We start from the raw sequence: 22,431 nt of genomic DNA, 5'->3' as shown, positions 1-22,431 counted from the left end.
TTCTGCTTCTGCTACCACCCAAACATTGGCTAACATCTCTGACCATCCATAGTATACATGTACAGTTATTTCATGCTGGAACCAATGCTACCCTAATGGCCATAAGACAGAAATTTTGGATACCAACTGCCAGACAACGTATAAAGTCACAACTACGCCGATGTGTTATTTGCCGTAAACATAGCGGAAAGCCATACCAGATACCTGACCCTCCACCACTGCCACAGATTCGCACTTGTGCTTCAGTTCCCTTCACCATCACAGGCATCGACTTTACTGGGGCACTCTATGTACGCAGTAATCACACTGAGGAGAAAGTCTACATCTGTTTGTTCACATGTGCCACGAGTCGTGCCATTCACCTAGAGATTGTTACAGATTTAACAGTGGAGACTTCCCTTCTAGCATTCAGGAGATTTGCCAGCCGCAGGTCACTCTCACAGATTCTCGCGTCAGATAATGCTTCTACCTATCTGGCAGCTGCAGATGAACTGCAACAGCTTCTACAATCAGAACGTCTCACAGAAACACTTGGGAGGAAAGGTGTACAGTGGAAGTTCATCCCAAAATGTGCCCCCTGGTATGGTGGGTGGTGGGAGCGCCTTATCGGCTTAACAAAGATGTGCTTGAAGAAGGTGCTGGGGAGGTCAAAGATCAGCTTAGTTGTGTTGCAGATACTAATAGTAGAAGTAGAGGCCACACTCAATGACAGACCTCTGACACACGTATCCTCAGACCTCAGTGATGCCGAGCCACTCACACCAGCCCATCTTTTACATGGTCATCGCATAACACCACTTCCTCATGAAGTAGTGGAAGGGCAGGACTTGACTGATCCCACATATGGTGGTATAACTGATGTTTCCCAGAGAGCAAAACTGCAAGCCTTTCTCTTCAACCAATTTCAGTCACGCTGGAAATTTGAATACTTGACCTTCCTCAGAGAGTATCATAGAACCACAGGAAGCAACAATCAGCAGATTAAGCAGGGAGATTTTGTCCTGATGTGGGATGAAGCTCCACGGAGCACTTGGAGATTGGCGATTTTTGAAAAACTGATGATTGGGAAAGACGAACTAGTGCGTGCTGCCTACATCAAGACATCACAAGGAAGAACAAACCGCCCCATTACCAAGTTGATACCGTTGGAAGTCTCATCTCCAACAGTTACCGAAACTGAAGGATCTACCAATGGTTCCCAGAAGGATACAATCAACAAGCCCACAGTGAAGAACACAGCTGATAAACGACCGAGAAGGGCAGCCTATCACAGGGGCAGAGAGAGAGTTGTGAATTGGGTGAAACAGCTTGGTGCCCCCCCGGAAGATGTCATGGACTGACTGTATAGTTACAGCTAACAGTAATGTATAGTAGTAATATAAGTAACTTAGGCATTATTTAGAATGTATGATGTAATTGTTGCCACGTGCGTACAATACAATAAGATGGAGTCGTAGCGTGTTCCTCGCGGTCTGGGCTGTATCCGACTGTATCGGCAGAAGACGAAGTAATCCTTCCTAGAAGCACTCCCGAACCTTCCCTGCTATCACGTCGCCCCCTACACAAGCTGGAAACTTGTTGAAGATCATTAGTTAAGCGTTGAGTATCAGGGCAATCTGAAGGCTCAGGGAGATTATTGATAATGAGATTCTTTTTGCGCCTTTCCCTGTCCACAAACTCATCAACTGCTGCAACAACACTTCAGTGAGCTGGAATCGGAGCCGGAGTTGAGCCGGATGGAACATCAGAAGCATCCATAGCTTCCACAGTAGGTATAGACGTCTGAATAGCTTGTTGAAATTGTTTCGTTTTCTCTGTTAGGACTTCGATAAACTTGCCCATGGCTTTGTCCAGTGATTTATGAATGGCAGAATCAATAACCTCGCCAATGGAGCCATTGCCAGTGGACTTACTAATAATACCCATTACAGAGCCGTCACAGCCAGTACAAAACCAGTGGAGGCTCTTGATACCAGAGATACCATTAAAGAGATCCTCAGGGATATCACAACATACATTGCAGAACCAACATTCACACTGTAGAACATACTCACTAGAACCCTTGCACTTATCAAATGTATATAACTTATCCTGATCAGCGTCCTTCTGAGAAACGGAAGGCCTTGGCGTAGGAACCTCGTAGGGCTTACCCGGAGCCTTCTTGTTCTTTTCTCTGGCCTTCGCGCCGTTTCCCTTCGTCTTGGGCATTCCAAATAGTGCTTCCCGTTGGTAATATCCTTAAAACCAAACTGTCTTCAACGAGTAGATTCTACTGTGTGATGTTAGATAATTCAGAAAATCACTAGTAACGCAAATCCCGGGTCTCAGACTCTTCTTTTACGGAGAGAGAAAGACCCTAGCCAAGCGTGGCGTCACGTGATTTCATTTATTTATTTTATTATATGAATGCGATTATAACTATACGTGGCTATGGAAAGGGTGATAGAGTAAGCCACCAATGTTCGACCACCATCGGTTCGGACGCGATTTTTCTTTACGAAGTTGCTATTGTTCCGGCAGCCTGAAATATTTTGTCAGTGGTATTGTTCCGGCAGTCCACTAGATTTCTCACTATCAAGCATCTAGTTGTATGCTATGTCCCGAGTATTCAACTTTAGGGCACACTTCTAGTAGGTTGCCCCGAGTATTCGACTTTAGGGAACGCGTCTAGTAGGTTTCCTCGAGCATTCAATTTTAGGGAACGCGTCTAGTAGGTAGGTCGAAAAAAAAAAAAAATCATATTTTTTAAAAAACCGTTCCAAACGTGTCATTCCATTGTTGACAATGAATTGTTCGAGGGTACACAACAACAGCTCCTTTCTTCGCTACAACAGATAACAACGAATTAGCCGCCATTTCGGCTACAAGTCCGCCAACATCACGTGATTGTTAATCACGTGAGTTTTTTTTGGTCTTTTATAAAAAGGGGGTTGGTCGTGTCCGAGCAACAACTTTTCAAATAGGTATGGCCTAAGTCCATGAAAAATGCAGTGTACGTACTGCGGTATGCCAAAAGGCACCAGTCGGGCCGAAGCGACGTCGAACAGTGAAAATATCAAGCCCGTAGCCTTAGCCGTTATAGAGTTACGCTTGTCTGAAGGAATCAGTCAGTCAGTTACTCAGTCAGTAGAAAATTCCGTTAAATAAATAATTTTTAAAATTCCGTAGAAACTTGTTGAAAGCGTTTCGGGTCGATCTGAAAGCTTTTTTGCGCTTTAGTTTTACCTAACCAATATTGCCTCATCGTCGTCAGAGAAACTTGAGTTGAGTGATATTATTCCGTGGGCCACGCCTACTCCTTTGTGGTCCCTACTATATATATAGACCTTATGTAATGGGGCGCGCGAAGTTCGTAATGAAGCGCGGGCCCCCATAACCAATCACGGTAGTGGCAAGAGTCAAGTGTTGAATCCCACGAATCCAGCTGAATCTGGAGAGACTAAAGAATGCCGAAGACCTGCTGTATTCCTGAGTGTACAAATCGTTGCGTGAAAGGCACTGTACATTTCTACACCTTTCCTGTTGATAAAACCCGACGAGCTGCTTGGATAGCCGCCATTTAGAAAAGACTGGTCACCCTCCGAGTCTTCCTTGGTGTGTAGCGCTCATGTTATTTCAGGTAAACAGACTACAATATCACAGTTCATATTCTTTTCATTGCTTAATTCTCCGGCGTGTGTGCAGGGGAGAAGAGTGATGACTGACTACATTCCTACAATTTTTAGCTTCGTGAAATCTCCCGAGATGAACAGAGATAAAAGACAAAGGCAGTTTGAGAAGTAAGAAGCTATTCGAAATATGAAAATCAATAGGTTTAAAGTAGCATTGTTGCAATCAGACGAGGAGAATGTGAGGCCAGAATCCGAATCACAGAATTAACTTGTGACTGTGCAAATGACTAAGGACCAGCAATCAATGAGTGTTACAAATGAGGAGGTGAGTGAATATCTGGCTGAAGTTGTGAATGAGCACAGTAACTTTGAAGTCGGTGATTGCTGGTTGTTTATTAATTCCCTATATCCCACTCTTGGTGCTTCCCCAGATGGGATCATATCATGCGATTGCCATGGAGTTGGAACCTTGGAGATCAAATGTCCTTACTGCTCCAAGGATTGTACTCCAGAGACTGCAGTTGAATGTAACAAAATAACATTCCCTGAATGTGATACTGATGGTGATGGCTTTAAAGTAAAGGAAGATAGTGCATATTATTATCAAGTCCAGGCACAGCTGAACATCTGTGATCTACAATATGGTGACTTTGTTGTGTGGACACCCCATGGAATAAATGTAGAACGACTCTTCTCTCAGCAATTTTTTTTTTTGCATCAAAAGTGAAGAAGATTGAGGAGTTCTACAAACAGGCTGTGATTATTATTATTTTATTAATATCAAGTCTACCAGTTGGGCACTGGAGGGTTTGCACAGAAGGTTGAGCCTGTATGAGGTGCTTCACCACTAGCCCAGGGAACCTAAGTGAAAATTGTTGAGTTTAGTATCCTAAAGTAAAGCGGGACAAATGCTGAAGAAAAGCCAATCCCAGTGTGATTTCGATCTGCAGGCCACCCGAATACTGGCCAAACGCCACACTTAGTGGTCAAATAAGGGAGGCCGCCTAAGTAGAGAATTTTAAATGGTTTTATTATCAAGTGTGATTCCTGAATTATTGGGAAAATGGTACACCAAGATGCCAATAATACAACCCCCAACACTGATACTTCAATTCCACAAGATGATGGCAGCACCAACAGTGAAGAATTGTGGTGCTACTGCCAAAAACCAGAGGATGATAGGCCAATGACCGGCTGTGATTATCCTGACTGCCCTATCAAGTGGTATCACCTTGACTGTTCACAACTAAAAGAGGTACCCAAAGGAGATTGGTATTGCCCAGACTGCAGGAAGAAATTCTCAGGTAGATGTCCACGTGGTTCAAAGAACTTGTAAGATTGTAATCAGTGTAATAGTTTTTACGAATATTTACATACAATGAAATGATACATGTGAATATTTACATACAATGAAATGATACATGTGAATATTTACATACAATGAAATGATACATTTGAATATTTACATACAATGAAATGCTACTCAAATGGTACTACAGATTCACTTAAAATAATTAATGCAGTACATGTTATAATTATATCATCAATTGTACATGAATCTGAATTTTTCAGCAAGGAATTGGGAAGTTGGTGTTGAAGTACCTTGAACCTGTTTCAGTAATCTTATAATGCGCTCAACATGTATACGGACATGTGATATCTCGCGAGACCAGTCAATCTCACATCTACTCAGCTGCTTCCTTCCTTTGGTAAATAGGGGAGTTTTCACCTCAGCACAATGAAATCTGACACTATCCTGAATGGTGAACCCCCTGTCAGCTAGTATGAGATCACCAGGGAGAAGCTTATCCAGTATCCCAAAATGCTCTGTAATATATTTGTCCGAAACTCGTCCACCCCAGGCTTTAGAAATGAAAGATATAGTCCCTTGAGGTGTAATGCCAATTAAAATTTTAATGGTATTGTGTTGTTTGTAGTTGCTCCATGTTTGACAACAAGCTTTCAAATCAGATGGTCAGTCAATAAAGATTTCAGTGCAATCAATAATGCACACACATTTGCTGAAGAAATTTTTGAATGCTATTGGCAAAGTTTTCCTAAGTTCATCTCGACATGGCCATCGAATCAGAGGCACTAGTTTATGACCCATACATGAAATCCATTTTTAAAAACATTCTGGAAATAGTCGATTGTGAAACATTGAATCGATATGCCAAGTCATTCTCTTCAAGACTCAGACGTAGTTTCATTAACACCATGACTATTAATTTTGTTAAAAATGGGTTAAACTTCTCTCAATTGATTTCATTCCTGGCAGCAAAAACTTTAATAATAGAAGTAGGGTGGGTAAATTTGTCACTCCTGTATAATATTTCACTTTTTTGTCATCACTCATGTCCTGCTGGTCAAATGGTAATGTCTGGGCAGTAATGATCACCACATCTTCTGTTTGACATTCCTTGTCAACCATCAATATTGGCATTGTTTGGCATTCTATATTTTTTGCCCTCCCACTGTCTGACTGCAATCCTACTGCAGCAACGTCCGACATCTCAGTTTGACACTCATTCTGTGCATATTGCCTTGGAATCTCATTCGTTACTTGGTCATTATTGTTATTCTGGTGTTCACTCACATTCTGGGCCCCTCCATTCATATTTTCATCATTTTCAATCTGTTCATCATTATCATTCATAACTTGTGCATTTTCAACCTGGAGTTCACTCAAGATCTGGGCTTCTTCATTCACAACTTCAGTCATATATTCACTCACCTCCTCATTTGTAACACTCATAGATTGTTGGTCCCCAAGGTTAGCCATTTGTACAGCCGGTCACAAGCTCATTCTGTGATTCGAATTCCCTCACATTCTCCTTGTCTGATTGTGACAATGCTGCTTTAAACCTTTTGATTTTCATATTTCGAATAGATTCGTACTTCTCCAACTGCCTTTGTCTTTTTCACTGTTCTTCTCGGGAGATTTCACGAAGCTAAAAATTGTAGGAATGTAATCAGAATGAAATTGATCATCACTTTTCTTCCCTGCACACATGAGAATTAAGCAATAAGAAGAATATTATTATTATTATTATTATTATTATTATTATTATTATTATTACTAGGACCGGGTCACACATAACCAAGTAAATTTGTTAACGTATAAAACAACTTGTATTTGCTTGTCTAACTGTGATCTGTAATAAGTATTGTAGGACCTCCATTATTCAAACATTTGTTTCAGTTCAATGTTAAAACCATTCAATTAAGTGAATTTGTTCAAATAAATGAAGCCCATTTGTATATATAGAGTGCCAGTTTAATCATTAAGATGTGTTCAGATAAGAGAAGTTGTGTGAATAAATGAAGTCTGTCAGTATATGCACTTTAAGATAGCCTACCTACCTTGAACCTGTAGCTCTGATGATGTCCATAATTGTAGATGTAGTGTCAGTTTGTACACCACCAGAGCAAGTCATAGCTTACAAGCAGGGCTTGTCTCTAATAGAACATACACTTACTCTAATAGAACGTTCAACTAATGAGAGCAGTAACTTCTAAATGACAAGTAATGGAGGGTTAAGATAGTCGAGGTCCTACTGCATCAGCTGATTGTGTCACAATTACATTGCACTTTATGGTGTCCCTATATCCCTGGTGATGTTATAAACATGTAGTGTCAGTTTGTAATGCCATCGGAGCAATTCTAGATAGATATACCAATTATTCGTCGTGGGTCACACATATACACATGTAAATTCATCAATGTAGCAATCTGTAATTATCTGTATAACTGAAATAAATAGAAGATTTTGTATCACTCTATAGACTCAAGAAATATTCCTTGAGAATGTATATATTTATGTCACAGTGCATGTACTTATATTTTTACGCAGCTGTTAGTTTAACCATGTATTGAACTGTCCATCGAACTGTATAATTATACCATTTATGTTGAATTATGTAGCAATCATAACACTGTTTGTGAACTGTGTATCCAGTGCTATACTTGTATACTTACTACACCTGCATCAATACAATCTAATCATTGAATTATTGATTGTATAGGGTTACGCTTGTGTCGGTAGGATTGTGAACTATCAGTCAAGATGCCATTATAAGTTATCACAATATTGAGTCAAGTGGATATGTGGCATGCATACATATAGCTGACATTGATGGACTATAATAATAATACATTTACTCAGACATTGAATGCAGTACTCAATCATAAGGCATTACTTAGTTAACATGATTATGCAGATGTTGAAACGAATTTTGATATAGCTATATTACAGTCTATAATCCATGGTGTAAAAACATTATAATTATTATACCATGCATGCCATGCGTTATGAATTCCATTGTGGAAATTGTCAATGTCCATTCTGTCTGTTGTACTTGAGATCATCATTGGTAGCTAAAAGCAAATTTCTAAAAGTTAACAAATTCCTTGAAACATTCATACACATGTTGTACATACATTTTAAAATGGCCTTAAATTTCTAGAAAATACACATAAGATGGAAGTTCACTAGCTAGCTAATAGAAGAATGGAACTCTAGTACACAAGTTATATTCATTTACATAACTCGGTCTGGTATATATAGCTGGATGAATAAAGGGCATACACTTTATAAGACTCAAGTTGGATATCTTACTACAGAAATTATAAATTTAGGTTACCTATAGCTAGCTAGGTTTGAATTATGGGAGCATGTTCATATTATTTAGCTAACAATATGCATGTTTTGCAAAGCATATAAGATTGGTTAGATAAGCTTGTTTGATGGTAAAGTGTACTAAACAAAAGGGTATTATTGTAATAATTTACAACGAAGTGTCAGTTAATGCTGTGACTGTTCTATTAGAGTAGTGACAGCTCTCTTAGAGTAGATCAGAGCTATCTCCACAAAAATTGAAACAAAAATTCAACCTTATTTAGCTAGATCACAGTGTTTAGTAAAGTGCATTTATAACTGTTGTCTTCTATTTGTCTGCTGTACGTCTGAATACAGTGTGGTAGAGAATGTCACTGCACAAAAATATTAGCCAGGATTGTGGCAGACAACATCACATTAGCGGTATTAGCTAGCTAGTGCTGGCCAGCTGCAAGTGCTTTTGCAATGTGCCAAGTGATGCTGTTATAATGGATAATAATAATGGAAAAAAAGTCTGTTTCCCCTAGCAACCTAAATTTAACATTATTTGTATGTGTCAATGTCTTAAGTCACTGCTATCCAAGTTTTAAAAGAATAGCATATAAAAATTATAAGTCATACATTTTGAAGTTGCAATTTTCCCATACATTCTCAATGAGAGGGGCAACAGCTTCCCCTTTCTCAGTAATCACACAAGTCATGGGATTCAAAGAATGTCATATCTCAGTTATGACCTATATAGCTACACTATCCATTTATAACTTGGAGAGATTATTGTTGACATTCACACCTACATATTATGTAAAATTGAGATTATATGTATTTTTGAATTTTTGGTTCGTGCATACATTGGAATACCTCATTGATATAATTGTCCATTGCAGAAGGGGCAACTGTAGCCCTCTCACATAGATATGTATGGGAAAACCACAGATTTCAAAATGTCATATCTTATGACACATATATGTTATCCTTTCAAAATTTGGAAAAGTTACTTTAGATGTTATCTTTATTATTATTTTTTTTATTATTAGCACTTTACAGTAGCTAACCAGCACTGAAGGTCTGACAGCAACATGTGCTGCAGCTTTAGGATTATCTATCCTAATTTCAGGGACTTAGACCTAATGACTTGACTTACTTACTGACTGACTGATAAGGTGTAACAGAAAAGGGGCCAAAGTAAGGAAAAAAATCTCTCCAACTCCAGGATTCGAGCTGCAGGTCACCCAATGTATATATAGTCGGGGCCACACTCAGTCTTCCTCCAGGAGGGATGGATTTTCTTCCTTAAACCTAAAGTATTTATTATTAGCACTTTACAGTGACCAGCACTGAAGATCTAAAACTAATGGAAGATTCAGGTTGCTAGGGGATACAGTTATTTCTATATGTTATAAAGCCTTGTTATGGAATCTGTCTGTTGTCGCAGGCACACTCTTTGTATTGTCTTGATTGGTTACAAGTCAATAGAATGCATTATCTGATTGTCGGTATGTGAATTACAACGCGAATATACGGAAACGAAGCCCCGTTGCTATGTGAGTGGTGATGACGTCAAACGCGCGACAGCTGCTGTTGTGAAGCTGGAAGTATGTGGAACAGAGAGATTAGTCCATGGTGTCTTCACCAAAAAGAGGGTAAACATGAAAAACGCTAGGATGAGATGGAATACAATGCCACCACCCTCCAATTGTAAATTGCTTAGCCCATTCATCTAATTATATATCCCTAAGATGCATTTCCCTCATGTTCTCGTGTGTGCGAAATCTCTTGGTCTGGTCTTGCCTGCCAGCTAGGTTAGCTTTGGCTAAAATGGGTTGAGTGGGCCATCCATGGTGGGGAATATATAGTGTGCTTTACTCAACATGTATGGCATGCTCCTGCTGGGAGGGTCTGGGGTAACAGTGGCGGATTCTGGTTGGGGGGTAACCCACCTTTCCCTATACAAGATTGAGATACTCTAATAGAGCAGTCACTCTAATAAAGCGGTCACAGTGTTCATAAGGCAATGTAGCTTAACTATGAAGCTATGATTAAGGATTTTTATATACTTTATAGTATATACATGTGGTAAAGGACAGCCACTGTGTTATTTATGTAGTTAATAGTCAAGTTGACTAGTTGTGAGAATGTTGGGTGGGCCATAACCTACTTGGCCACCCCCCCCTACCCCCCTCAAGAGCCGAACTTTGTAGGCCTCTGCAAATGAATTCTCTGTTTCCCGTCCTGGACTCTGGTATAATTGCATGTGGGCGGGTGGTCCATTTCTATTATTTCATTATAAGATTGGCAGCTTTTCAAGCCATTATTTTCTTGGCACAACCATAAAAAGCTACATAAAAGCATGTTTATGCTTGTTCCTTCCTTTTAAGGTGCAAAAATAGCACAGACATGGAGTTTGTGCCGAGTCGATAGCACTGCTGACACATGAGCTGACACTGCTTTTACAGAGCCTGTCAGTATGCTAGAATAACTGGAAAACAATGGAAGAATACAGAATAATGGAATATTTAGAGCTGACAATAACCAGACGCAGGTGGTGGACAAATTCTCTGTATATGTAGTATACAAAAAGTCCCAAGGCTGAAACATGGAACAGACATGTAACTGCACACTTGTTGTGTCATATGTGTTCTAGACCAAACGAAGGTCAACTCTCTGCAAAATAATACATCATCATATCACAGCTGCAGTTGCATCAGTTCAATCAGTTGTATCATCATCATATCCAGGGGCATAGCCAGTAAATTATGAAAGGGGGTTCGAATTTGGAAGTGGAAATTCCCCGGGTATTATCCTACAACCAGTTTCTAGACAATAATTATGCATACACAAAATCTGCCCTTATCCAGTTGCATTAGCTGTGTGCATCTATCTAGCTGAAATCTGTACTGCTGTGTAAACAGCTATGAACACTAGAGTTCCTTTTGTTGGCAAAGCATTATTTTGAGTACAAACTTTAACATTATTATTGGCTCTGCTCTCAATTTGTCACTAGACTGGCTTGTACTCCAATACATTTGAAACATCATGTGCTTGCCTCATAGCACTAAACATGGCACTAAACATTCACAAATTAGAGGTACTGACTGTTCTGTTCTCACCAACCTTTTCCTGTGACAATCATGTTGGCAAACAGTATAGCATTAACATTATTACTTTGCCGATTATGTTTGCATTATATATGCTTGATGCTTTCAGATGCTAAAATTATGAGACCATGGTATGTACAGTACTTGTATATATCAGTTTCATAAAGTGAATTACTCTAGGACTACACTACTGTAGGATGTCAAATGTAGTCTTAGTTCGAATACTTGATTAATGATACCATGCACAGTACGTACTTATGTGACATTGTATTATGCATGTTTTATTATGGTAAATTGATCTAGGACTTCGGACAGTGAATCCCATGTAATTATGTTTGGACAGACTACTGCAAACATGAGACCTCGGTATGTACTTCCCTGTAGTTGCATTGAATGACACCACAGTACATACTTGTGTGACACGTATTGTGCCTGTTGTAAAGTAAGAAAGTGTCATGTTCTCAGTAATCTATGCTTGTACATTTAATGGTAGGGTAGATATTGGGCCCCTTGCAATAACATTCATGTGGACACAGTAGTTCCTCCGTGTAGACCAGGCTGCTGGATGAAAGTAAGTAATTCAATCCAGGAATTGTGTGTCAGTGCACGCTGATAGTTAACAAAACTAGCGTGTTAGCTGGAATATGTACTGAAAGAATCTTACCATAGCACGTACAGGATGTACTGTGTTACTGCTTTGAATACTGTTTTTTTTATTGTAATATTATGTAAACTTTAATGAGAAGTAAAGATAATTGTACATCAGATATTGCTCAATATGATAGTGTCACATTTGTACATAATTACATAATATCATTGTGTTGGAGTTAAATCTATAACATAAAAAAGAAAATGTGTAAACACAATAACTACTACTTAATTGCATAATGCTGAGGGTATGATCGAAATTCTGCTTACAATATCACAATATTTTAGCTAAACATCCTTACGTTTCAGTTCTTATCAACTCTCTGTAAAAGCAGAATAAAATATTAGCATTGGAGTACATGTGCGATTATTACATACCTTACGTCCCCAACCATTTGCCATCTACAGGAAACAAATGTGACCATTATACATACCTACATAGCGTAGCAAACCGTACCTTTCCCATTCACCTTGCCAAGCCCTGTAGTGTCTACCTCTATAGACGAATTCACAACATCATGCAGCAGATACGAACAATACCAGGTCATACCTTCCTCCCCCTATAGTCCAACGCCCACCTCTGTATATGCACAAAAATGGTAAAAAATCGACAACTTATACAAAAAGACATACCTTCACTGGCCTCTAGCTCCTCCTCTAGGCCATTGATATCTATGAATGGAAATATCTGAAAGATTTTGGGCAACTTTAAAATTACCTTCTCCATCCTCTACCTCTCTGCCAACTGGAAAATATTACAACAATATAAAAGTACAACGCAAAAACACTACAATACCTTTGTCCCCCTCGCCCTCGTCCTCTACCTCCTCTGCTTCCACCCCTACCTCGTCCCCTACCATAATATGGCCTCCTTCTAGGCCTTCGTCCAGGTCCACTGTGTCACAGTAGTAATAAGTTATTTCCATACTACACGTATATTGTATACTTACCCCCTTCCCCTGTAATTAGGGGCTGCCCCCCTTCCATCTCTCCAATCCCTGTGGGTAGGAGAGCGTTGTCTAGGGGTTGGGGACCTGGACCCGGACCGCGACTGGGAGCGTGAACGCGGCGACTCTAGCCGGGACCCCGCCATCTCCACATTGTTCTCTTCCTCTGCATTACCTCCTTCCCCTGACATGCTGTAGTGAATTCTAGTATAATACCTCGCATATGTAATAAAGTAACTTACTTTAAGTTTTCGGTCCTTTGCTAGACTGAAGTATTACCATAGATACCCTAATAAACAGCCAATGATAAATGACTACTGGCATTTGGTTGGCGGAATTCAATGCGCGATTTGCATCACTAATGCGGGTAAGTTCCTCTGCAGCTGACACTGTTTACATTGCTGCTATGTGGAAGTATATATTTGGCATTCTAGCCTAATGACTATATTTCAGTAATTACGCTAGAAAACCCCTTGGCTAGTCCCAAATAAACCACAAAATAATCACGTTCTATAAAGTTGACAGCTGAGTTGACCACCTTCATAACGAAACATTTAAACAGTTTAAGGATGGCTGGGATGCACAGCCCCAAGAAACTCAAAATGGATAGTTTAAAACAGATGCGTGTGTTTAGCAGCGATTGAACTGATACACAGCCTATTTATTCCACAGCCCTTGGCAATGCGAAAATTGTAGACATTATTATATACGTTATTGCACTCCAATATTTGTATTAATCACTGCGACAGTTCCCATACAGGTCGTCCTGGTAGTTAATTACGCTGGAAAACCCCTCGGCTAGTCCCAAATTAACCACAAACAAAATAATTATTTGTGAACACCACAATTGATTGTATTTAAAAAATTGTAAAGTTCTGTAGGTGTAATAGCTGAGTTGCTTGGAGCTGAATTCTTGCTGTGTTACTTGCATCCGCTCTCTCTTGTACACACCTGAAATTTCACGGAAGCTAACTGGAACTGTATTAACAAAAGCTACACTAGACTAATTCCATACACTATAATGACATACCGTCACACCTTTGTGCATTGTTAATTTTGTCAACTCTCTCCACCAATCCTAATAGTCTCAGACATAACAGTCCTTTATCTTACCTGCCATAAAATAAATATGGAGTACTGGGAATACATCACTTTCTTACACTGATATTCCACTTTGTACATATCCCTCCACCATTCCTCCAATCACCTCCTAGCCTCAGACATGACAGTCCATTACATAAAATAAACGTGGACTACTGGAGATTACAACACTTTCTTACATTGATATTTCATACTGTATAGCTCCATCCACCAATCCAGTCCTCCAATCACTACTATAATAAACCGGATTCTGGTGCACAACTAGAGTATGTAGCTATACAAATTAGGAATTCATCACCACAGCATTATGAATGATGAGTTTAACTGCTACTCTGTGGATAAGTGCTCCCTTGTAAACACATTTCATACAATAAAATTTACACACCTTAAATCCTTGTACCATTTTATCACAGCATTATGAATGATGACTACAATTGCTAGTCTGTGGATAAGTGCGACTTGTAAATACATTTTATACAATAAATTTACACACCTTTAGCTCCTCTGTAAGGTATTTCTCTACTAACTAACACTTTGTTTGACGTCCTTCGGTGAAGAAGTCCTAGAGTAATTTACAGTATAAAAGTTATATAATACAAGTGGTCATACTGTGCTCTCATTTTTCCAGTACTCTGACGATACAGCATTTGATGGGCATCAACATCCCTCAGTGGTAAAGTCATAGATATTTACAATATAAAATACAATATCACATAAGTATGTACATAGCCTACAAAAATACCACAGGTGAAGTGTGCCACAAGTATCAGGAACCACATTACTCCTGTGATGCTGCTGTGTATTACATTATCTATGACTCCAAAGATAAAAAAAGTAAACATGATATGCATTATTTGGAAAAATGTAATAACTCTACCGCATGTCCAACTTGCAATAAACTCAAGAGAGTGTAATACTTTCAGGTAGCAAAATCCATTGGTGTAGTCAAGTAGTATCAATGTACTTGCATTGTATGCACCATGTTTTGTTTCAACCATGTTGTGTAGGCTACCATGGGCATATATACGTAATTACAAGTGTCATCCTAGTTGAGATAACAGTACATAATTATTTTTAATATACAAAATAGTTACTTACATTTAACATTTTCACTGTATTGTTGCTCCCACCACCTTTCCCGGCCAAACTACATTCTTTGACACTTGTTTAACCATAGTTGCTACCACTTATATGTATGTATTATAACATATGTAAGTGTAGTACAAAAGTGTCAACCTAAGTTAAGTCAAAGTACACATTAAATTGTATAAACAGAATAGTTACTTACACACAATACTGCATTGTTTGTTTTTTTGCTGTTCCCACCACCTTCCCCGCTTTACTCCACCATTAGCTCTCTATGACACTTTAGTATGTCATGGCCTCTGACACTTGTATAAATGTATGTAAATGCAATTCCAAAATGAGTCATCCTAGTTAAGTTTAACATGACTATTAATTTTTATATGCAAAATAGTTACTTACATTAGACAACTCTCTTTGCTTTGCTGTTCCCACCACCTTCCCGCTCCAAAATTAAAATTTAAGCTCAAAACTTGACTTGGTCAAATGTTCACCATATACACACTGCACACAGTAGAATTCACAAACAACTTTGTAGCATGTTTCTGTAAACTTTCATGAAGGCTCACTTGTCATGAACAGCTGGTGATTTACTAACTGCTCATAAACTGTACTGAACGTGCCATGCAGTGTTCATGATAATTTGTGTCATAATTGAAAAGTTTTTTTTAATATCCTACTGTATATGTTTTAGTCTCCTCACTGTAATATGTGCACCTGTAGCTGACTCTGTATACGTTATTCTATGCTCTTCAATTAATTGAACTTTAGATAGAAACATACATGTGCATTCAAAATTACTACACACTCCTTATCGATGACACTACATAAAAATGAGAGTGTCTTAAGTAAATATAAACACTCATGGTCGTGTAATCTCTTTGGATTTCTCTATTAATATTTGTGGCACAGAACACACTCCAGGTGTTACTAATTGCACTTAAACTGTAAATATTAGTATTTAACATATGGGAAAAAACCATCATTTCAAATTCAGTGCCCCACGTTCCATTTCTTGACATGCCACTCTCATTAATGTACTGCTGCACACTTGTGCAATTTAATGGTTCTAAATAATTTGCATGTCCTTCGGAATCATGACCAACTAACAAGTGTTCAATGGAAAACATGTAACTAACTATTGCATTGCGCATTTGCATATGTTGCAATTCACAACCCGTTACAACATACGCAAGTGCACGGAAAAGACAATTACCATCAGCCTGGACATAGATAAGTGAATTTAATTCAGGACGTGTTAAGATTACATGTGGGCCACCAGGTTGAAATTCTTTAGCACATGTAAAATGCATACCCATCCTTGAGCAAGCATTCTCCTGCCATGCTTGATTTACTTGGTAATATCGATATTCTGGCCAGGTTGTCCTATTAGGACCTATAACATTTTCAACATCAGTGATCATACAATCAGTTGAAGTTTTAGTTTTTCTGACACCTTTTAAACACTTGTCTGCCATATGCTTTCTTTTTCTGGATGACAAATTTGTAGATTTCACAGTTACAGCTTTTGTTTTGGATAACTGTTTAACACTTTTTTCTTTACCTTTCCTGTTAATTTTAGTCATGGTTACTCTAACCTTTTTTTTTGGCTTTTGCAGATTAATTGCTGAAGATGGCACATTATAACAACTGTCAGCGTTACAAAGGTGAGTTTTCTCAGCAGTTAAGTCTGTACAATCCACTTGTTTATTTGTGTGGGGCATAGTAGCAGTTTCGCATGTCTGGTACATTATATCAAAAGCAGCCTCCATGTTGTAATCCATAGCGGCACAGCTAATATCATCATGCTGTCTATCAGGGTATCTTACAGGTAGGCCATCATAGGCTGTTGGTCTGATTTTATCAATAAAGTCATACCATTCCAACAATTGTTTATAGTAAGGTGCTATTTTTATGGCACTGGATGAAAAGTCCCATAGGGTTAAATCCTCAAGCTTTCGTACTCTACTGAGTGCAACATACGCTTGACCAGAAGCAAAGAAATTTTTATTTAAAGTAACTATAGCACTGTCTACTGTTAAGCCTTGTACACGATGCACAGTAACTGCATAAGCTAACTGTACAGGAAATTGTGACCGCAGTATTGAATATGAGGCACCTTTAATGTCTATTCTCTGTTTGGTTCTTGCAACAGGGTACATGTTATCAGGACTTCCTAGTTTGCACACTAATATACAGTTGGGAGTCATGTCCAATACCTCACATAGAGCTCCATTTACCCAACCTTTTGTTATTTGCAAGTTACGCCTCAATACTATACGGCAACCTTTCTTTAAAGTAATTGTATCAGGTAGACACATGGCAGTTCGTTGCAATCTTTGTTTGTCTGCCTCTCTCAATGGCTGCCCATTACTATCTGTGTCAGTGGCCTCATATTCTTGTGTCTCACCATCTATTCGTTTCAGACACTCCTTGTTAATTGAGTCTACCTCTTTGCGCTTTGAACATATTATTACTGTTCTAGTCAAGTCCACTGCATCAATATTAACATCCTTTAGCCGACTTTTCAACTTATTAGTGACTATTTCATCACACTCACCCTTTCTGATTTTAGATAGAATTAAACTTAATTCTGGGTCCTTACTCCTGACTATTTCTCTTAGTTGCAAAATACTAAATTGTGACCAGAGTTTTGTGTTAAATATATCAGTATTGGATACAGGTGGCAATTGTGCAGGATCACCAAACAATAGTACATGACGTCCACCCCATGGTTTGTAACGTCCATCTTTTGTAGAAAAGCGCTTACAAAGATGTTCTATTGTTTGAAAAATTTTGCAGTCAATCATAGAAAATTCATCGCAAATTATTACATCGGTCTTTCTAAGAGCAGTTGCATCAACAGTTCCATTTTGGAGTGAACTTTTACCAGTAATGTCTAATTTAAAGAAACTGTGTATTGTATACCCATGAATTACACCGGCAGCAATGCCACTAAAGGCCAGTTTGGTTACTACCAAATTACATTGCCGTAAGTGCTCTACAACGGCACCCATAAGGAAGGACTTACCACAGCCTGCAGCACCTACCAGTGCAGCCAGTACTTGTGCATCACCACCTTGCATGCCACTTTTTAAATACTCAAATGCACGCTTTTGAGATATCGTAAATTTGCTGAGATAGTCATCTAGAGGTGCATGATGTGGTGGCAGCAAGTACTCCCCTTCACCATCACCTAACAACTGGTCTGTCACTTCTTTGGTTTGTTCGTTATTTGTTGTTCCAATTGGTAGTGTTGATAAGAACACATCTGCATCTCCTTCATCAAGGAACCTATGCTCTAAATAAAGCTTAACAATTGATTTTATATTGTCAAAAGAGAAGCCACGGTTGACAGCATCCATTAAAGTTGCCTTGGCATCATGATTTTCATCTACTAGCCCAGCTACCATTGCTGCTTTAATCCATGATGAAGGTGGATTAGTCACTATAGTATCATTTAAAGATAAGGGTACTTCTAACAAGTATTTTTTTTCGTAAAATGCTTCTTGGTCATCTAGGGAAATAAATCTATGTCGAGTAACACAAGCACGTGCTCGTCTCACCCAATAATTTCCCACTGTGTCTATCAACATAATCCCAGGAGGGAAAGCTTGTAACATTATATACAATGGAGTTTCTTTAATTTCACTTTCTTTATTGCACATCAATAAACTTTTGTGTAGCCAGTGTTGTTTTTCTTTAAATTTAGCTATAAATTCTCCATCAAGCAATTCAGCATTATTTATTAAGGCTGTAGCTTTAGCGATGTCATCATCACTGACACTATCACACAAAACAATACTATACCCAGCTTTTGTTAGAATATTTTTACACATTTCTAAAATATCATCACTTAGTACATTCCCTAAAACTGAAACGATCCCAGAAATCACATTGTCATCACTACCACCCAAACTATCAACTAAAACATCTAATTTAGCATGTATTTCAATCATAAGATTGTTTCTGTTTTGCAACGACAATCTAAGTTCTTCAAACTCGTCTGTGCCTTTATATCTTACAGTGGGTGTCACACCTTTTTTTACACAATTTTCACCTTTGCACTGCTCACCACCATTTGCTTTGCGCCACCATTGAAAATACATCGGATATGTAATATTTTGTAATTTATTATTTCTCTCCAAATAAGCTTGAAATTTGGACTTTTGGTACACATCCTCAGAATCAGCAGGTAAAAATGCAAGAGTGGCTTTATTTTTAAAAAAATTTTGTTTAGGGTTCAATTCTGTTGGCAGAAATTCAACCATTCTACTAATATGATACTGGTTGAAGCCTAGCTGTACATCAATTGCTTCACAAGAGCCTACCACTCTAGTATGTAGATACTTTTCTGGATCACTAGCATTTTCAGATAAATTGACCTGAAAACTTGGTTCTGGTTTGGATATGTACTTGGCTAGATACATTTCAAACCCATGTTTAGAAACTCTTTGTATATTCATTGAAGCTCCCCAGAAAAGGAGTATCTCTAAATTATATGGTACAACTAAGCAGTCCTCTTTACATCTACGTTTATATAGGTATCGGATACCTTCCTCATCTAGTTCCTCTACCATTTGGGGCACCTTAAACGGAAATCCATACTTACATTTACTTAGGACTTTGCCACCGTAACCTTTGAAACATCTCTCAGGGTGGCATTCCCGATGCATTTGAAATTTTTGTACCATTCGTCTAATGTACTGTGCACTTTCATCATTGGGGTCACTGGCACGAGGTAATTCAGCCATTACAACATTTTCTGGGGCAGTACCAGGCTTAACCCACACCAAAATATGCCAGTGTATTCCACCCCTTCTTTGGTATTCTTTCTTAGTTACATAGTCCATAACTTCACCTACTGGGCTAGATTTTTTATCCAAAAGCATGTCCATGAATGCACTAAATCTTTTCTCAGCACCAAGTACAGACTCTAAAGGGTGAGGGCCAACAGATTCTCCATTGTTACCTTTAGTGGAAAGGTCACTAAGTTCCCACGGTTCAGCACTGGCTCCCCAACCTTTCCTAATGGTTGCTTGAATTTGTGGCCAGTTATCATTTGGAGACAAAGTGATAAAATAGTCAGGAACTCCAAGCTGTTCAACCATAGCTATAAGGTCATAACCAAAAGATTTCCAATATTGTTTCGACCCTGGAATTATGCGTAGGACATCACTGCCATATGAAGCATAGTTATCATTTTCCGTAGCTCTGTCTGCTGCTAGTACATTGCCAGCAGTTAGATTTTGCTCTAGTTTACTAACTGCTATTATTTTTTTACTATTGTACTGTCGCAGTCTTATTTTAGTCATATAATCAAACATAAAAAATGGAAAATTTTGATCATTTGAAAAATAACCTCTACAGTCCAGTAACTTGGTTTTAGTAAACTGTGATAGTCCTTGGAAACATTTGTAAAACCATCCACCTTTGCCATATGGGAAAAGGTGTGGAAAAGTTTTTTCTAACAAATATTTTTGCCCGTATTGTACACTAGTGGATTCTCTCAGTTGCTCTATGTTTTCGTGTACTTCATCAATTAGGTGTGGCTTAGGGTTTTGAATACCAGCAATATCCATCTCACCATACAACGGTGAGTATTGTTCAAAATATTCAGAGTCAACAGGAAATGCCAATCCTAATGCTTCACTTTCTAATATTTTATTCTGATCAAGTTTTAAAACCTCAGGATTGATGATTTCCTGCCTAACGTACCTATATAGAGTTTCAAAGCGTGCTAGGAAGTCTTGATACAGGTAATTATTTTTCTTAAGCCAATGTAAAGCCAGTCTGATTCTTTCGTATGCCTCTGAATTCCTTACTAACTTATCACTTAAATCCTCATTAATCATTAGGAAACCGAACAATCCATAGTAGTGTCTTTCTAGCTGATGTCTCTACAAGGTGGCTAGTTTGTAGCTGAACTCTCTACATGGTGGTTTCTTTGTAACTGAACTTTCTACAAGGTGACTTCTTCTAGCTGATCTTTCAATAGGATGATTTGTTTGTAGCTTCACTCTCTACAAGGTAACTTCTTCTAGCTGATCTCTCTACAGGGAGATTTGTTTGAAGCTGAACTTTCTAAATGATGGTTTCTTTGTAGCTGAACTCTCTACAAGGTAATTTCTTCTTGCTGATCTCTCTACAGGGAGATTTGTTTGCAGCTGAACTATCTACAAGGTACCTTCTTCTAGCTGATCTCTCTACAGGGAGATTTGTTTGTAGCTGAACGATCTACAGGTGATTTGTTTGAAGCTGAACTCTCTACATGGTGGTTTCTTTGTAACTGAACTTTCTACAAGGTGACTTCTTCTAGCTGATCTTTCAATAGGATGATTTGTTTGTAGCTTCACTCTCTACAAGGTAATTTCTTCTATCTGATCTCTCTACAGGGAGATTTGTTTGTAGCTGAACTATCTACAAGGTAACTTCTTTTAGCTGATCTCTCTACAGGATGATTTGTTCGTAGCTGAATTCTGTACAGGTGATTTGTTTGCAGATGAACTCTTTACAGAATGGTTTCTTTGTAGTTGAACTCTCTAAAAGATAACTTCTTATAACTGATCTTTCTACAGGGCAATTTGTTTCTGGCAGAATTTTCTACAGGGTGATTTCTTTGCAGCTGAACTCTCTACATGGTGGTTTCTTTGTAGCTGAACTCTCTACAAGGTAATTTCTTCTAGCTGATCTCTCTACAGGGAGATTTGTTTGTAGCTGAACTATCTACAAGGTAACTTCTTCTAGCTGATCTCTCTACAGGGTGATTTGTTCATAGCTGAATTCTGTACAGGTGATTTGTTTGCAGCTGAGCTCTTTACAAAATGGTTTCTTTGTAGCTGAACTCTCTAAAAGGTAACTTCTTCTAGCTGATCTTTCTACAGGGCAATTTGTTCGTGGCAGCATTTTATACAGGGTGATTTCTTTGCAGCTGAACTCTCTACATGGTGGTTTCTTTGTAGCTGAACTCTCTACAAGGTAACTTCTTCTAGCTGATCTCTCTACAGGGTGATTTGTTTGTAGCTGAACTATCTACAAGGTAACTTCTTCTAGCTGATCTCTCTACAGGATGATTTGTTCGTAGCTGAATTCTGTACAGGTGATTTGTTTGCAGATGAACTCTTTACAGAATGGTTTCTTTGTAGTTGAACTCTCTAAAAGATAACTTCTTATAACTGATCTTTCTACAGGGCAATTTGTTTCTGGCAGAATTTTCTACAGGGTGATTTCTTTGCAGCTGAACTCTCTACATGGTGGTTTCTTTGTAGCTGAACTCTCTACAAGGTAATTTCTTCTAGCTGATCTCTCTACAGGGAGATTTGTTTGT

General features: G+C 38.5%; 2 protein-coding genes and 3 long non-coding RNA genes across 5 annotated transcripts; 1 reads left to right on the top strand and 4 right to left on the bottom strand.

Moving 5' to 3' along the window:
- Positions 1-95: 95 nt before the first annotated feature.
- Positions 96-1,340, top strand: LOC136248119 (uncharacterized). The gene has a single exon (XM_066039933.1). The coding sequence runs from the start codon at positions 96-98 to the stop codon at positions 1,338-1,340; it is 1,245 nt and encodes a 414-aa protein (XP_065896005.1).
- Positions 1,341-12,624: 11,284 nt separating this feature from the next.
- LOC136245426 (uncharacterized) lies at positions 12,625-13,005 on the bottom strand. The gene is made up of 3 exons (XR_010695853.1): positions 12,924-13,005; positions 12,770-12,868; positions 12,625-12,718 (listed from the first exon to the last, which is right to left on the bottom strand). It is a non-coding gene; the product is annotated as an uncharacterized lncRNA (long non-coding RNA).
- A 740-nt stretch (positions 13,006-13,745) lies between these two features.
- On the bottom strand, positions 13,746-14,159 carry LOC136245419 (uncharacterized). The gene is made up of 3 exons (XR_010695851.1): positions 14,081-14,159; positions 13,951-14,033; positions 13,746-13,871 (listed from the first exon to the last, which is right to left on the bottom strand). It is a non-coding gene; the product is annotated as an uncharacterized lncRNA (long non-coding RNA).
- A 36-nt stretch (positions 14,160-14,195) lies between these two features.
- On the bottom strand, positions 14,196-14,954 carry LOC136245415 (uncharacterized). Its single transcript, XR_010695849.1, has 4 exons — positions 14,631-14,954; positions 14,515-14,583; positions 14,407-14,463; positions 14,196-14,353 (listed from the first exon to the last, which is right to left on the bottom strand). It is a non-coding gene; the product is annotated as an uncharacterized lncRNA (long non-coding RNA).
- A 361-nt stretch (positions 14,955-15,315) lies between these two features.
- On the bottom strand, positions 15,316-20,959 carry LOC136248118 (uncharacterized). The gene is made up of 2 exons (XM_066039932.1): positions 15,507-20,959; positions 15,316-15,454 (listed from the first exon to the last, which is right to left on the bottom strand). The coding sequence occupies exon 1, from the start codon at positions 20,957-20,959 to the stop codon at positions 15,905-15,907; it is 5,055 nt and encodes a 1,684-aa protein (XP_065896004.1). The 3' UTR covers positions 15,316-15,454; positions 15,507-15,904.
- Between the last annotated feature and the right edge of the window lie 1,472 nt (positions 20,960-22,431).

The sequence above is a fragment of the Dysidea avara genome, chromosome 2, assembly GCF_963678975.1.
Source record: "Dysidea avara chromosome 2, odDysAvar1.4, whole genome shotgun sequence".
Classification (NCBI taxonomy): Eukaryota; Metazoa; Porifera; class Demospongiae; order Dictyoceratida; family Dysideidae; genus Dysidea; species Dysidea avara.
Note: the sequence above shows the minus strand (reverse complement) of the source record. Positions and strands in the feature narration are given on the sequence as shown.